Genomic DNA, 15,243 nt, shown 5'->3' on the forward strand with positions numbered 1-15,243 from the left:
TATGATCGCATATAAAAATGTACATTCATAGTTCAAAGCTACATTTACATTCATAATCTTACAGTTGTTTATCTCCATGGTGATGTTACTGCTTTACAAAATAATAATAATAACAATAACAATAACAATAATACTACTACTACTTCTACTAATACTACTACTACTACTTCTACTACTACTACTAATAATAATAATAATAGATAAAGTTACAGATTAGATGTGTAGATTTTTTTCACTGGTCATGTCGATACCAATTGTTTAGAGCAACCAACAGTCAATAACCTCAACCTGCCAATATTTTTTACTTGTTATGTGGAGCCAATTTCTCCCTAATTAGCCTATATGATAAAAACTGCAACTTATCCACAACCCTGTTTCACAGTAAATCCATAAGAGAGCTGTTTACATTTTGTGCATAGGTCCTCTTTGTGTTCAAATAAAAGTTAAAGTCTCTCCTTTAGTGAGGTGGCCAGCTGAAACAACCAACAACCGATGTTAGAGATTGAAGGCCAATAGCCATTGCGCTAAAAAGTGTGCACTGTATCATAAGAATGCATGATTTTTGTGGTATTTTTGAGCAATAAAACCAACAGGCTTCTACAGCTCCACTCAAACAGTGAGAGATACATGATTAGATTCACACCATACTCCATACAACTGTACAACAACTCACCCTTATGTAACAGATAATCCTGTGTCCTGTCAATCATTGCTGCGACCTTTTGTATAAAGATGTGGTTTTATTTTATTACTTAGCTTTCTATTTTATTTTGTACATATACATTTATATAAATATGTCTTATTTCTTTTTTAATCTTGCTATCTTTTTTCCACTTATTTAGAATTTATTATTGCCAATTATATTTTTTACTCTGTTATTATATTATTATATTGTGATGTACGAGCTACTGTGTCCAAATAATTTCCTTGTGGACCAATAAAATTTGTCTAAATCTAAGTGTAATTAATTAAGTAAGCTAATGACAGATAAAAGAGAGATATGTTTAATACTAGAGGGAAAACAATAACATCCTCATTGAGACATGGAGAAACCATGATTAAAGTTACATATTGCATCTTTAAATGCATAATAAAATAGAGAATGTCACTTAATTTCTTCATTCACTACATGTGGTAGTAATTCCACAGGGTCCTGGAGGTGTATGAGAAAGGAAACCTGCATGGCCACTGATTGCTCCCTGCTATTTTTTAGTTCCACATTGGGATCCATAATGTCTTTATTTAGCAATGTTGATGCACAGTTCTGCAGAGAAGGATGTGGTTGTGGGGTGAGTGGCTGACTCTGACACCTGAATGTCTGTGAACTGTCCAGAGTGTGGGATGACCCTTCGGCTAGTGAGAATCTGTTGCCTTCAGGGACCGTGGCAATAGAAAGTGTTTCTACTCGTGAGTCAGCCACTGCTAGTCACTGCCTGCAGCACATCATTGCAGCCTCTGTCCTCCAACTGTGTAACTTTCTCTTCAACTCTGTTTTAACCTGTGCAGAAAGGAGAGCCGAATCACTTTAACATTGCAATTTATGGTCAAACACAACAGGGTTAGAAAAAAGCAACTAATTTTGAAGCAGTTTCATGTAATCGCCAAACTCACAGATGGCAAGTCTCAGCAGCTCATTGCCATGTGAGGATAGATATAGCAAGATTTTAACTACCCATGCACATAAAATAATTATGTGCACAAGAAAGCTGAAAGTAACAAACCTCATTATTGGCATAACAATAAAGCACAGCCACAATGAATCCCTGCCAATACACAAGAAAGTATTATCAGGTGCTGTATGTTTGTTCAGCCATCTGTATTTTAACTGAACTGTGCTCAACATATAGTCACATTCTGTTCAATACCTGAAATGAATTGAGAGAAAGTGTAAAAAAGACTTTGATGTAACGCAACAAGCCTGTTGTCTGCTCATCTGTTGCAAAGATGAATATAAGCTCATGAATACCAAACAGCGGAATCAGGGTAAGGGTAGCCTTGGCTAGCCTGGCAGGAAAACATAAGCAAATTAGCATCAAAACAGAGTTTGGTCATCTAGACCAACCTACCTCAGCTTATAATCAGGATAACCTCTTTGATTGCTGGCTCTGAGCTTTGAAAAAATCATCTTGATGACTTTAAGAAAAATCATAAAATTAATCTGTTGGTATACAAACAAACAGGCCATTACTAATTACATAGACAGTAAAATCGCAACATTCTGGATATGTGCCAGTAGTATTATTCCTACCAGTGAGGCAAAAAGAATAGGAAATCGAATTATCCACCAATAGTTCATATTTTCATTAAATGCCCAACATCTAAATAGGAAAATTGTATGTTATCATTATGTTACCTTTTGCCAGATTACATTTAATAAGGTGATTGAGGTCTTACTCATTGTTTTCTTTTAATAGCTTCATCACAACCCAGGGGACCACAAACAGCACCGGTGTTCCTGAGACATAAACAAGAAGCCATTGTAAAGCAATTATAAAGACACTGGGTGAAGATAGATCAATTGGGCTGCTTTTTTTTCTTTTTGCATTTAATACAAACAGCCAATGTCTGTTAACATAAATGTAAACCTTCTCATAAATTGTCCTTAATGAGTTTCCTTTAGTCCATAAGAATATATTCAGTTCATAAATTATTTTGTAAGAGTTATTTCAGGTCTTACTTTGAGCTCAGTTGTAAAATAAGACAATGAATCAGATGCATGGAAATGTGGTTGAATTTACCTGACTTCACCCTACATTGGATGCTAGCCAATTACAATGGATTGAACACTCCCTAAAGGATTTATTTAAAGACAGTATAGTGTGCTTGTTTGTCTGGCTGCTGTATAAGCCTAGTTATAATGTATGATACTTGTGGATCATTATTTTATATTTTTGAAGTTTTAGGTCTAAAATTACATCATGAAAGAAATGGGACCACTGACTTCCAGTTGAGGATTTGTATTTAATTTTAATTTATTATTTATATTTTGTGCAGAACTGCCAGTCAAAGTGCAGTCCAGTGGTCACCAGTGTCTTGTGGTACTTCCTAAAGTCAGCACAATAGAGTGTTTCTACTCGTGAGTGTAAAAAGTGCACAACGCCAGTAAAACTCAGGTTTAACGTACGTGCACCAAGTCGACATTAGTCACTTAATGCAGGAAAATATAAATGACTCCAACAAACATTTATCACTCTAAATGCAACTTTGAGAGCGTAAATAAGAAGTGGAAACAATTATGACATTGTTAAAAGTAAATTTTGCATAATATGTCCCTTTTAAACTAAAAAACACAAAGATGAAATGACAGGGCTTTTACTTACCCCATCCAACACACATGTAAGGCAAATATTTATTGTTGTCAATAAATACTGATGCGATCAGAACAGAGTATAGATAAAGTGCCTCTCCGAAGAACCAGTGATGATTGGCTAACACGCAATACTGCATCATGACCTGGGCAATCCTGCAGCCAATAGCAGCCTAGAATGATATGAAGATAATTACTTTAATCAAGAATCACTTAATGGTAGTCCAATGAATGTTATACCCTGGTGGTGTCAAACTAAGTACTAAACTTTTGCTTAAAAAGGGGCTACAAGTAGAAATTAGCACAGTGCTACAACTACATTTCTACTGTTAAACTTGATGTATATTGTGCACTGTCCCTGTCTCATCAAATAAATAAACATAAATAATATAAAGTATAGAAAGTGATTTTAATAGAGCACAATGAGGTGAAAGCAATCCTTTAATATATTGTTGGTAAATGTATCAAATGTTATCTTAACACAAATTACTTGAAAAACTCAACAATCATCTTGCAGCGCAGCCTAATCAGAGTAAATTACTAGCACTTTCATCTCAGCTTGTAAGAGCCATTTTCTGTACCAACCTGTTTTCCCAAAGAATTTGAATTGATATGAATTACTGCACCACTATCCTGAAAACTGAAAACTGAAATCCTTGCAACCTGTTTTTATGATTAAACAGTGCAACAGTAGAAAATGTATTCAGGTATGTGAGAAAAGACTATAGTCCAAGTTTGTCTGTCAGTTATGGGTTCCCAAATATTGTAGATTGTTTCATTGAATGTAGCGCATCATATATATATGTCCTTATGCACTGATAAATGTCATAATGCATCATTGTCTCCGCTTCTTTATAAATCTACAAACTCACTGCACTACCAGCTGTGATTGGCCAGAACTCAGAGAATATGCAGATTGTTGTTTGATTGATCAAGTTATATATAAAAGACTAATCTAAAATGTTACTAACATTGTGTAAAAAAGTTACTAGTACTTAGGGTAGAATTTTTCATGTGTACTTTCTACTTTTACTTAATGGTGCACTGCGTAGCATTTCTAGTGGAGGGTCTGCCACCAGCTTGTCTCCAAGGAAATATTATTGCTTTGTCTTGAAAGTTCCACAGTATAGAGCAGACATGTCAAACTCAGGCCCGGGGGCCATATTTGGCCCACGAGATCATATCAAATATGTATTAGAGCTGGCCCACTGGCTACAAATAGGCTATAGAGACATTATTTATTTAAAGTTTTGTTATTATTTTATATTGTGCTTGTTCTGGATTCAATGTTTAAGCAAAACTATTAAACATTTATTTTAATAGGAAAAGGTTAAATATCTCGACAGAGGAGAAAAGATGCAGATGTTGTTGACATTTTTCAATAAATATTCAGTTTGGCCCAGGATTTAGTCCCAGTTTTTAATTTTGTCCCTCTGAGAATTTGAGATTGATATCTCTGGTATAGAGTAAACATATCTATCACAAAGGATGAGACAAGCACATTACAGCACTACACTATATTACAATTCAGATCTGTGGAGAGTTGCCCCTATTCACAGAAGAATTATATATTTTTGAATGTGTAATGTGTAATGAATAAATGCTAGTTCAATGTTTAATGACAGAACATGGAACATTCTAAGCAAAGCAATAACATTGCCATGGAGACAATTAGGCAGCTTACCCTCCGCCAGAAAGGTTGGCAGTGCACTTTTACGTACAATTTTTGTAGTAGTACTTGTTCATATAATTGAGAAGTGTCTTTCTTTTGCTATGGATCTTACCTGTAAGGAATTACACAGTACTATTACTCGAGTACCCATTTTCAGTACTGCTATAATTAGGTCACATCAGCCCTGTTACTCAAGTCCCAGCACTGGATACTCCGTCTTAGTCTCACCTGATGACTTAACATGTCACTAACGTCTGAGTGCTTCATGATTTCTCGTCCCCAGTGCCTCTCCAACATTGTGTCCTTTACTATGATAGACACCGCTCTCAGGATGAAGGACAAGAAGAGGTTGGCGTGGATGTAGTTCCTTGTGCAATGTAGTTTTCTATCAGCAAAAAAACAACAATATTCCTTTGCCCAAATGAATCGTTTACATCATCTACATGCAAACTAGTCTGTTACCTAAAGCTTAGAAGGATAATGAGTGCCATAGTGAGCGTGAAAAGTGATAACGAATATCCAACGGTGTACAGCATCCTGAAGCTCAGCAAGAGCTGTTTTAACCATAACTGCAATAGAAAAGCAACAACTGTTAATTAGGTCAAAATGTATTTATATGTTCCATTTACACAGTGGTTCTCACAACCTTCTGTTTAAAGCATTAACTTCCAAACAAGGGAAGTGAACTAGATTAGATTAGAAGACTGCTCTACTGTCTAATTTTTGTAATTTTTATTCACTTTACAGTGATGTTTGTATTATTGTCTTTGTATGACTGGAAAAAAAATCTGTTGTTAACATGCTACAATCATGCATTTCTTGCCTGAACAAAACTTTTCAGTACAACTGGTCCTATCGCATATGAAAATATTTAGTTTTTTCATTGCATAACAAGAAAAAAAACAAAAAACAAGTGCCACAGTGACATCTTTATTAAATCAAAGTGAAATTAAATTGAATTCTTTCTTCTGTAATGGCCAGGATAATAATTTTTAGTTCTTACGATTACTTGACCTGGAGTAATTATGATTCTCAATTAACTGTGTAATGCTGAGATCCCAAATCCCTACAAATGCAAAAAGGTCAGTGTACAAAGAACCAAAGACTTGATCCAGGAGTGTTCTCAGCTGTGAACACTATTTGTTTTAGATCCTACCTCTTGAGCAGCGACCTCTATTTCTTCCTCGCACTGACTCTTGTCCCTCCACACCTGCCCGATTTCATCTTCCTCCCAGATGCCATTAGGGCCACAGCGTCTACGCACAACACCCTGAGCCACTGTTAGGGGCAAATACATAATTTTACACCAAGGTGCAAAGTTTAAACTGAAATGATCCAAAGTCTTAGTCTAGACATAATCCCAAAATGACCAAAAGTATTGTAAGACTTATATAGTAATGCTACCACTTTTCCATTACACTAGGAAAGCATCAAGTGGTACAAATAGAAGAAACCTGTCCAATAAATACAAAACAATGGCTAAATGGCTACATAATACTGTACATAGTGCTTCAAGGAGTATGAGAGAAAATTTTCACACATATACTTAAATTTACAAGTTAGAGTACTCCTTTCATTAAGTTAACATGATTCCTGTGAGAGAATAATAGAATGACATAATAATCACTAATGTTATCACAACATATCATACGCTTCCCTAAAAGTTATTATTAAGATTTGATTTAAAACCGATTCATTTTAGAACTAAGTGCTACTTTCTGTAATTTTCTTCTCAACTTTTCTTCACAAACTGCTACTGCGACTGGTGTTAAGCCACGATAAATTAATTTACCACATGTACAAATCGACTACAAAATAAATAGAAAAACATAAATGATCAATTGCTTTTCTGACAGCCAAATCCAACATCACCAATATACAGCTATGAACATCACATCCCTCATTTACATGCTATTTACATTTCTGAAAATATACTGTATGTATTTTTACAATTTTTAAACACCTATGAACACAAGGGAGAGAGTGAACAGGAAGAAAAGCTCAACTATTAAAACTATTAATCATGACATTCACTATTCTTCAAAATACCTTTGTCAAACCAAGGCAGGTAGAATGGACAGGAAATATTGACCATGCTACCAGCAGGAGTGTCTGGCCAGCAGGCATAGTGATCAAAAGTCCTGTTACAGAACAGGCCACCTAGACAGAAAATTAACAAAACACAAAAAAGAAAAACAGAAAATGAGTTTTTATTTACTTTTCATTCTTTCTCATCTCTTTGGTACGCCAACTTATTGTAGCAGTTCAGCTTTATTGTGTTCAAAGTAAAAGTCTAACTTATTGGCTTCTGCAACCATCACCCCTCACACCAAGATTTGTAGAAACAATAACAGAACACAAAACTACCTGATCCACTGTAAACTCTTATGACAATGTATACTATATAAGTATATTTACCTTGAGGCACCATTTCGCTCTCAATCATTTTAACACAGTCATCTTTGTACTGCAGCCACTTCCGATACGTCTCCTCCAGGACTTTCCCATAAGCCACCTCAAACTGGACAGATAATCAAGACCACAAGCCAGAGTTTAGTCCAATTAGTTATGTGATGTATTCAATGGTCAGCTGTTAAAATACTACAGGAAAATTAGGCCTTTTTTTGTAATCAACTAGTGAGAAATCCACGTATCATTGAGAAGTCACTGTTCATGAATATTATTTTCCATTCCATCAAAAATAAAGTAAAAAAAAAGTAATAGGTCACTTTTTTTTAAACAGTTTGAGCAAGCAATTATTTTAGGATTCCCAAAAATCTTCTTACTGACAATGACAATGACTTCTAAGGGTAGGTATGTTTGCTGTGAAGTACTACAACAGAAAATGTGAAAAAGAAAAGACTAAACTAACCTTTGGCAGTTGCAGAAACAACACACACAGAAGAGCCATAAACTCCTGAGTCATCTCTATCTTAGCTCCTTCACACTCATACAGGGGTGAGCAGTAGTGAGTTCCAACTTCACATCAAGTTCTCTTCTCTTCACATCAGATGATTTAAATTAAATTTCACTGTAAAAAAAAAATAAATAAAATAAAATAAAATCCTCACATAATTATTAATATAAACTTGTTTTTTTTCCCCCTGACACATACTAAACTATTTTGCATAGTTAGCAGGCCTGTATGTATTGTACTTTGCAATTTCGATGCTACTTGTTTCCGTGTTATTGCTTAGAATGTTCCAAATTGTGGCATGCGCTCTCCAGATCCAAGCTTTAAGGAAAAAGCATGCGAATTGCCACGTAGCAATTAGCCAATCTACTTCGTAGGATACTTTGAGGTTATTACACCATTTTAGGTCAGGGTTCTCCAGCCTTTTTCTTTTGGTCGCAAGAAACTGAGAAAGTAGAAAAGCCATGGCGTTTGACGGGGTGCAGTTAGATGCCTATTAAACATGAACCATTATCCATTTATTAATGCACAAGTTAGGCATCAAATTTTACAATGGTAATTAATTAGATTTAGTAATTAAGCACATTACATATGTTTCATAAATCCCTTGGCGAGCTACTTGGAAGGGAGTGGAGAGCTACTGGTTGGAGATCCCTGATTTAGGTCACAAACGTCACCTGAAGAAATATTATCTTAATTTAATCATCTTTATATATATATATATATATATATATATATATATATATATATATATATATATATATATATATATATATATATATATATATATATATATATAAATTAAGATTCACAACGGTCACAACGTGGAGGAGATAACTATAATTAAAGTTTAACTAAACAAAATGCTTTAAAAGAAACTTAGCAAAAGCACGCAAAAGACCGCGCCTTCTAAAAAAAACATTGATATGATCATCAAAGCAGCCTAGACTAAACTAAGCTAAACAAATTTTCCAAAAATGATGTTAAAATGTAGGCTGTGTTCTTACCTGAGCGCGCAGATGAGGCAGACAGCTCCTCTCACAGGTTGTGCTGCTCTCTGCGTCGATCTCTCCACATTTCAGATGTGGAGAGAAGCGGCTCGCTGCATTTTGTCCCTTGCCTTATTACGCAATGCCACAGAAGCACACACGCTGACAATAGCCTATCCAACAAAAGCCTGTGCACTCCGGCTTTCAAAAACATCAAACATGTTTGAATGTAACCAAGTAATAATTACAGTTTTCTCAATCAAGTAGAAGGCTATTTTTAGTAGGGTATAGGCTACTGACATTTTCATTTGGAATTCATTCATCCAGGCTCTATGCCACTTGTATTTTCCATATCCATAGTGTCGTGCAGTGACAATAAGTTTAAGCCTAGAGAAAAGTAGTGGACGACACCACATTTGTTCATCATAAAGATCAGTTGGCCCAATCAGTCCTGCTGGTATAAGTGGTGTTTTCGAATGTAGAATTACAACAGAGATTATGTAGGGTAATATTGTGCTGTGACCAGTGACATACAGCGATAGTGTCATTCAGCTACCGACACAGTCTCCACATTTAAGGCTTGAAGAGTTCCTCTTTGAAATGACATAATTTATGTCCAAGCCAGTTAGAAAAATAAATAAAACTCACACTTACGTTGCCTTAGGAGCAACTATGCTGGGAGAAGATTCATTGAGACCTACACCAAATTCCTATTCCCCACAGTATTCATTAACTATGACTTAGACTTCATTATGGACATTATTTAAGTTCAGCTAATGTCAAATTATGTGACCAGAACAATTTCTTGTCAAAGTTTTAGTTAAAGCTAACTCACGAAACAAACAAACAAACAAACAAACAAAACAAACAAACAAAAAAAAAAGCCACTGCATTATAATAGTCTGAAAATATTTTTAGTCACGCTAGGATCCCAAGGACATAAATGCACACTTACAACAACATATATTTGGTTATTATATTTTTTGTTCTGAATCTAAAGATCTAATTCTGGCCTCATCAAAAACATCAAGTTTATAAATTATCAGGACTTTCACACTCCTTACATTGTTTTTTCAATTGCTTTGACAGTTTTGGTACAAATTCCAAAACTTGCCTCTTTGCCAAACTTTCTTTCCTAAATGGTTGTATAATATTTTACTGACTCCCTCACTAGGTTATGGGTTTAAAACTGTTGTAGATTTATAAATCTGATTATTGTGTTTATATTTTAACATCAAAGTGTTCTTTTTACAAAAGCTTTGTTTTATGCTTTGTACACAGAATTTACCTTTTCATGTTCTGAATTGTTTTGTGTCTTCTGTGAATTGCAAAATGTTCACAAAATGTGCCAAAGCAACTGAAAAAAAGGAAAAAGATAAACTACATTTCATGTCTTAAAGTGTCATAAAATATGATAATTCTGTCCCTCAGTCCTGAGTGGCTCTAAATGATACCTCTGAACTGAACACCTCTAACCTGTTGTGCATGGGAATGGCCCTCTCCTTCACTGTGGTTCTCCTCGAGCTTTCTCTTTTTCCCATTGAGTTTTTTTCTCGTTTCCTGTGAATGTTGATTGACCTGATTGTCTTTTATTGACCAATAATTGTTTCATGGTTGGATTTTCTGATGTCCTGTTCATTAAATCACCATTTTGGTGAAGTCTTGCAAGGCAACTGCTCTTGTTAATTTGGACTCTACAAAAATAAACTGAACTCTGCTTCATCAAAGCAGGAGTTGGAGGGGAAAAGCAACTCTCCACATCTGAAAGATGCAGCTCGCTGCATTTTGTCTATTACTTTATTACGCAGTGTCACAGAAGCACACACCCTGACAATAGCCTATCCAACAATCTATAGCCTATGCACTCCGTGTATAAAGGGGAAAGGCTTTCAAAAATATCAAACATGTTTGAATGTAACCAAGTATTTACAGTTTTCTCAATCAAGTAGAAGGCTATTTTTAGTAGAGTATAGGCTACTGACATTTTTTTATTTTATTTTATTTTTTTATTTTACCTTTATTTTACCAGGCAAAACATTACAAACAAATTCTTATTTACAATGTTGGCCTGGGCATGCCAAAGCAGCCAAGGGAAGGGGAAGGGGAGTTAAAACAATTAGACACTTGTTGAAGAAGAAAAATTCCATGTTCATGTCTGGTTTGCTGTAGTGGTGTCTTTATTGGTTGGAAGTTGCATGTTGTAAGCAGGCGGATGGTGAGCTTCAGACAGGCATGGTGTCTGTGGAGCAAGCTGAACATGAGCAAAGGGATAGCAAGCATTTTATACACAAAGAGGTGGGTAAAGTATGCAGATTATGATTATGTGATGTGTAAAACACATCACATGTATTCATTAACCAGAATGAAAACTAAAACCAGAGAATAATTACTTTTCTTCCACACACTCAACATCATACATTAAAATATAAAACATTTACATCAGTCTCTAAAAATCTCCTTTCGTTTCATTAGTAAAACATTTACACATGTCTTTAAATATTACCTTCAGTTTACATTTAAAAGCAGAAAGAGAAATGAAGGAGTCCAGTTTAAGTGAGCTTTGAGCCAAATTCCAATCATTAGCAGCGGCGCATCGAAATGACATGAGGCCAAGAGAGGACCTGGACTTAGGAACTTTCAGTTTGATGATTTTCATTTGGAATTTATTCATCCAGGCTCTATGCCACTTGTATTTTCCATATCCATAGTGTAGTGCAGTGACAATAAGTTTAGCCTAGAGAAAAGCAATGGATGACACCACATTTGTTCATCATAAAGATCAGTTGGCCTAATCAGTCCTGTTGGTATAATTGGTGTTTTCGAATGTAGAATTACAACAGAGATTATGTAGGCTAATATTGTGCTGTGACCAGTGACATACAGCGATAGTGTCATTCAGTTCCTGAACCATGTCAGAGACCAATACAGTTGAAGAAAAGCAACTGAGAAAAACTCTAGAGCCTTTGTTATATTTGGCATTACTTATAGACTGTATCCTTGCATATGTGGTTATATCACCAAGGAGACGGAAGCCAGATCCTTTATTCACTGTCACATGACATATGACACGTCATGAGGGGAAAATTGAAACCTTTACTCTCACAGAAAAATAAGCCAACCTCTGGATTTTCTTAAAAATATGCTCCACAATGGATTGTTGTATACCGTATGTATTTGTATTTGTATTTGTATTTGTATTTGTATTTGTATTTGTATTTGTATTTGTATTTGTATTTAGGTCTGTTTTCCTCATGCATAACCTGTTACTGATTACCCCATGTTTTCATATTCCACCCTGTTTCGGTGCTGTATCCACAGCACAATTGTCAAATCAGAACAGTTTTATACTTGAATGCAGATATCATAGCAATTAATACACACAGAATTTTGGCACATTTACTTTCACAAACCACACTTTGCAAAACTATTTGCATGAGACAAAAAACAATTCAGAATATTTAAAGAAACTAAGTTTGTGAACATAACACAAACTGTTTTTGTGTTTAAAATATCAACACAATCATCAGATTTATATGTGTTACATGACACTGGCAGGTGAATGCTGCACTCAGAGACCTGCAGAACCAGTATCACACTGGTCCTGAAAAGACACAAAGGGCAAAACTGAACACACAGGAATCACAATATGAAGAGATTTCATAGTCATACACAGAAGCACTGGAAGCACAATGTAAAAGACTTCTGTAGTGAAAACCAGGTGAGGTCCGTCTGACACAGTTCAGAGATCAAATGCTAAAAAGCACAGATTTTATAATTGTGCTTTTTGTTTTCTTTATAATTGTGTAATATTGTACACATATTAACAGAATATACCTCACTCTCAAACCATCAGAAACAGAGTGATACTGGTGGTTAGATTAAGGTTATAAATTTGATGTGTCCTACGTGTTTTAGTTTTTGTATAATTTTTTTTTAACGTTATGAATTATTTTGTGTCTTGCAATGCACTGCACCAAAGTCTTGTCAGATTTATAAAAAAAAGTTTCAGAAAATGTGCCAAAGAGATTTGAAAACGTGTAGTGCTTCTATGTCTATTAAATATCCTGATATTGTGATTCCTGTGTGCTCTCTTTTGTTCTTTGTCTCTTTTGTCTATGGACTTTGGAAAGAGTGTATATTGTTCACGTAGCCATACTATAGGATGTGCAGATAGAGTACTGCAATCTGCATTTCAGATTTTGGTTATGGATATATAGATATAAAATGGATATATGCTCTCTGTGGCCTGTTTTAGAGCTGGGCACTTTTATGTTTATTCAATTGCTTTGTCAGATTTTCTGAAACTTTCATAAATCTGGCAAATCTTTGGCATACATTGCAAAACTATTCACACAAGACACAAAACAATCCAGGACGTCTAAAAAAGTAAACATTGTGAACAAAACAACACACTCTGGTAAAAAGGACACTTTGTGGTTAAAAGCTAAACACAGTCATCGGATTTATAAACTTCTCTTGTGCTCCCACACCTTTAGACATGACCTGTAGGACCAGTATCACTCTGTTCTCATGGTTTGAGAGAGGTAAACACTGTAAATATGTGTACAATATCACACATTTAGGTTACAAAAAGCAATTGATTTTTGAAGTGTGTCAGACTTGGGCCTTCAAAAATGATTTAAAACCTGGTTTGTTTGTATTCTAGTGCTTTCAGAAGTTTCCAATGCTTCTGTATCTGCAACATCTCATGTCTTGCTCTATGAACTGCGTAGAGTGTACAGTATTTATGTACACAGACATGCAGATAGAGGTTTACAAATTAAGTGTGTTTTAGGTTCTGAAAGGTTCTGTTTTGTAGTTTTGACATGCGACTTAAGGTTTAAAAATGAATATAAGGTTGTGCTGCCATGAACTGAGTATTTGCTCCTTGAGTGACACATTTTGGAATTTGTGCTGAAATTTAGACTTTAGTGTCAAAGCGATTGAAAAAAGTGTAATGTGTAAAAGTGTAATGCTTCTTGCAGTACCTGCAACACAATGACAGCCACTCAAACACTGCTTGCAATTGTAACACTTTCTCTTGACATGTACTATATGCCTTTCAAAGTAAGTAAGAAGACAAACTACTATTACTAGTTTCCATGGAGGTTATTGCTTTGCCTGGAATGTTCCATGGTATGACATTAAACTAGGATTTATGCATTATGGGTGTTTCTATCCTCAAAAATACAATAATTCCTACTGTGAATAAGGATGTCTCTTCACAGATCTGAATTGTACAGTAGTGTAGTGCTGTAACCTGCTTGTGTCCCACATGATATAGGTTTAATGTATAGTGTGGAACATTCTGACAAAGCAATAACATGGAGATAGGCAGGTGTATGTGTATGCATTAATTTTTGTTTACAATGCATTTCTGTGCTTTGAGTGAATAGATTTGCAAAGTGTGCAAAAGATTTACATTTTGAAAAGTTTCCAAAAATGTGCCAGAGCAACTGAAAACAGGATTGCCTCATTGTTTGCAATTATGGGGTCCAAAAGGATTATTCCCAGTGGCTTTGGCATAATTTTAGAACTGAGATTTTGGAAAGTAATTGTTCAACCGCATTTAGCTTACTTCAAGTCATTTTCTTGTTTGTTTTTGGAAAGATCAAATGCTTTGGTGTAGTGTTTCAAATGATTTTATATGATTGTCTACTGTGTCTTACGCTGCCATTTGCTTTTGCCAGACTGTTCAAAATTCATTATATCGTCTATTTGGATGAACCATTCAAAACATTATTATCAAAACAAGTATTGCCTCATTGTCTGGAATCACAGCCACCAAAATGCTTAAACCAATTATCATTGGTACAGTCCAAATGTTTATGCTAAATGAGATATATAGATGTGCATAAACAAATATTCAGATTGATGGCAAACACCTGTAGACTATCCTACAGCGAGGTACTCCTGCAGAGTCTGGAAAATGGCCCTTGAGCACTACACTTCTCTAATGCTCCTGACTGTTTGACTGATGGATTGCATTAGTCAAAAGCACTTTTGCCCACATGATGCTTGAGAGAGGATTGTGCTTATGAAATTCAGTAGAGCCAGGGTAGAAGTGTGCTCCATATTATTACCAAAATAATCTATAATCACACATGTCGAATATGTTAGTGTTTTTTTTCAAAGTGGAGAATAACGTCAGAGATAAATGGTGCCAGTAAGTGGTAAGAAAACAATTACAAATCCTGTTTGTTTGATACACTTTTCCAACATGAGCCTCATATTTTTTGCTCCGTGTTTAATCTGAAAATACGCTACACGGACGTCTGTGCATTCTTGGGGACTGGCAAGTTTACTGAGAGAAATACTTCATTTTGATTTTGCAAGAGATATAAGGTAATATGATGTTTGT

General features: G+C 35.2%; 1 protein-coding gene across 1 annotated transcript; it reads right to left on the reverse strand.

Annotated features, from left to right (window-relative positions):
* Positions 1-1,426: 1,426 nt before the first annotated feature.
* On the reverse strand, positions 1,427-8,955 carry LOC110159749 (glucagon receptor-like). The gene is made up of 14 exons (XM_020924359.2): positions 8,901-8,955; positions 7,852-8,010; positions 7,398-7,500; positions 7,029-7,139; positions 6,136-6,257; positions 5,442-5,548; positions 5,208-5,364; positions 3,321-3,480; positions 2,395-2,455; positions 2,249-2,318; positions 2,067-2,158; positions 1,866-2,004; positions 1,722-1,763; positions 1,427-1,498 (listed from the first exon to the last, which is right to left on the reverse strand). The coding sequence occupies exons 2-14, from the start codon at positions 7,903-7,905 to the stop codon at positions 1,427-1,429; spliced, it is 1,290 nt and encodes a 429-aa protein (XP_020780018.2). The 5' UTR covers positions 7,906-8,010; positions 8,901-8,955.
* Between the last annotated feature and the right edge of the window lie 6,288 nt (positions 8,956-15,243).

Source organism: Boleophthalmus pectinirostris, unplaced genomic scaffold (genome assembly GCF_026225935.1).
Source record: "Boleophthalmus pectinirostris isolate CB_2022bp ecotype Guang Dong unplaced genomic scaffold, ASM2622593v1 HiC_scaffold_14, whole genome shotgun sequence".
NCBI lineage: Eukaryota > Metazoa > Chordata > Actinopteri > Gobiiformes > Gobiidae > Boleophthalmus > Boleophthalmus pectinirostris.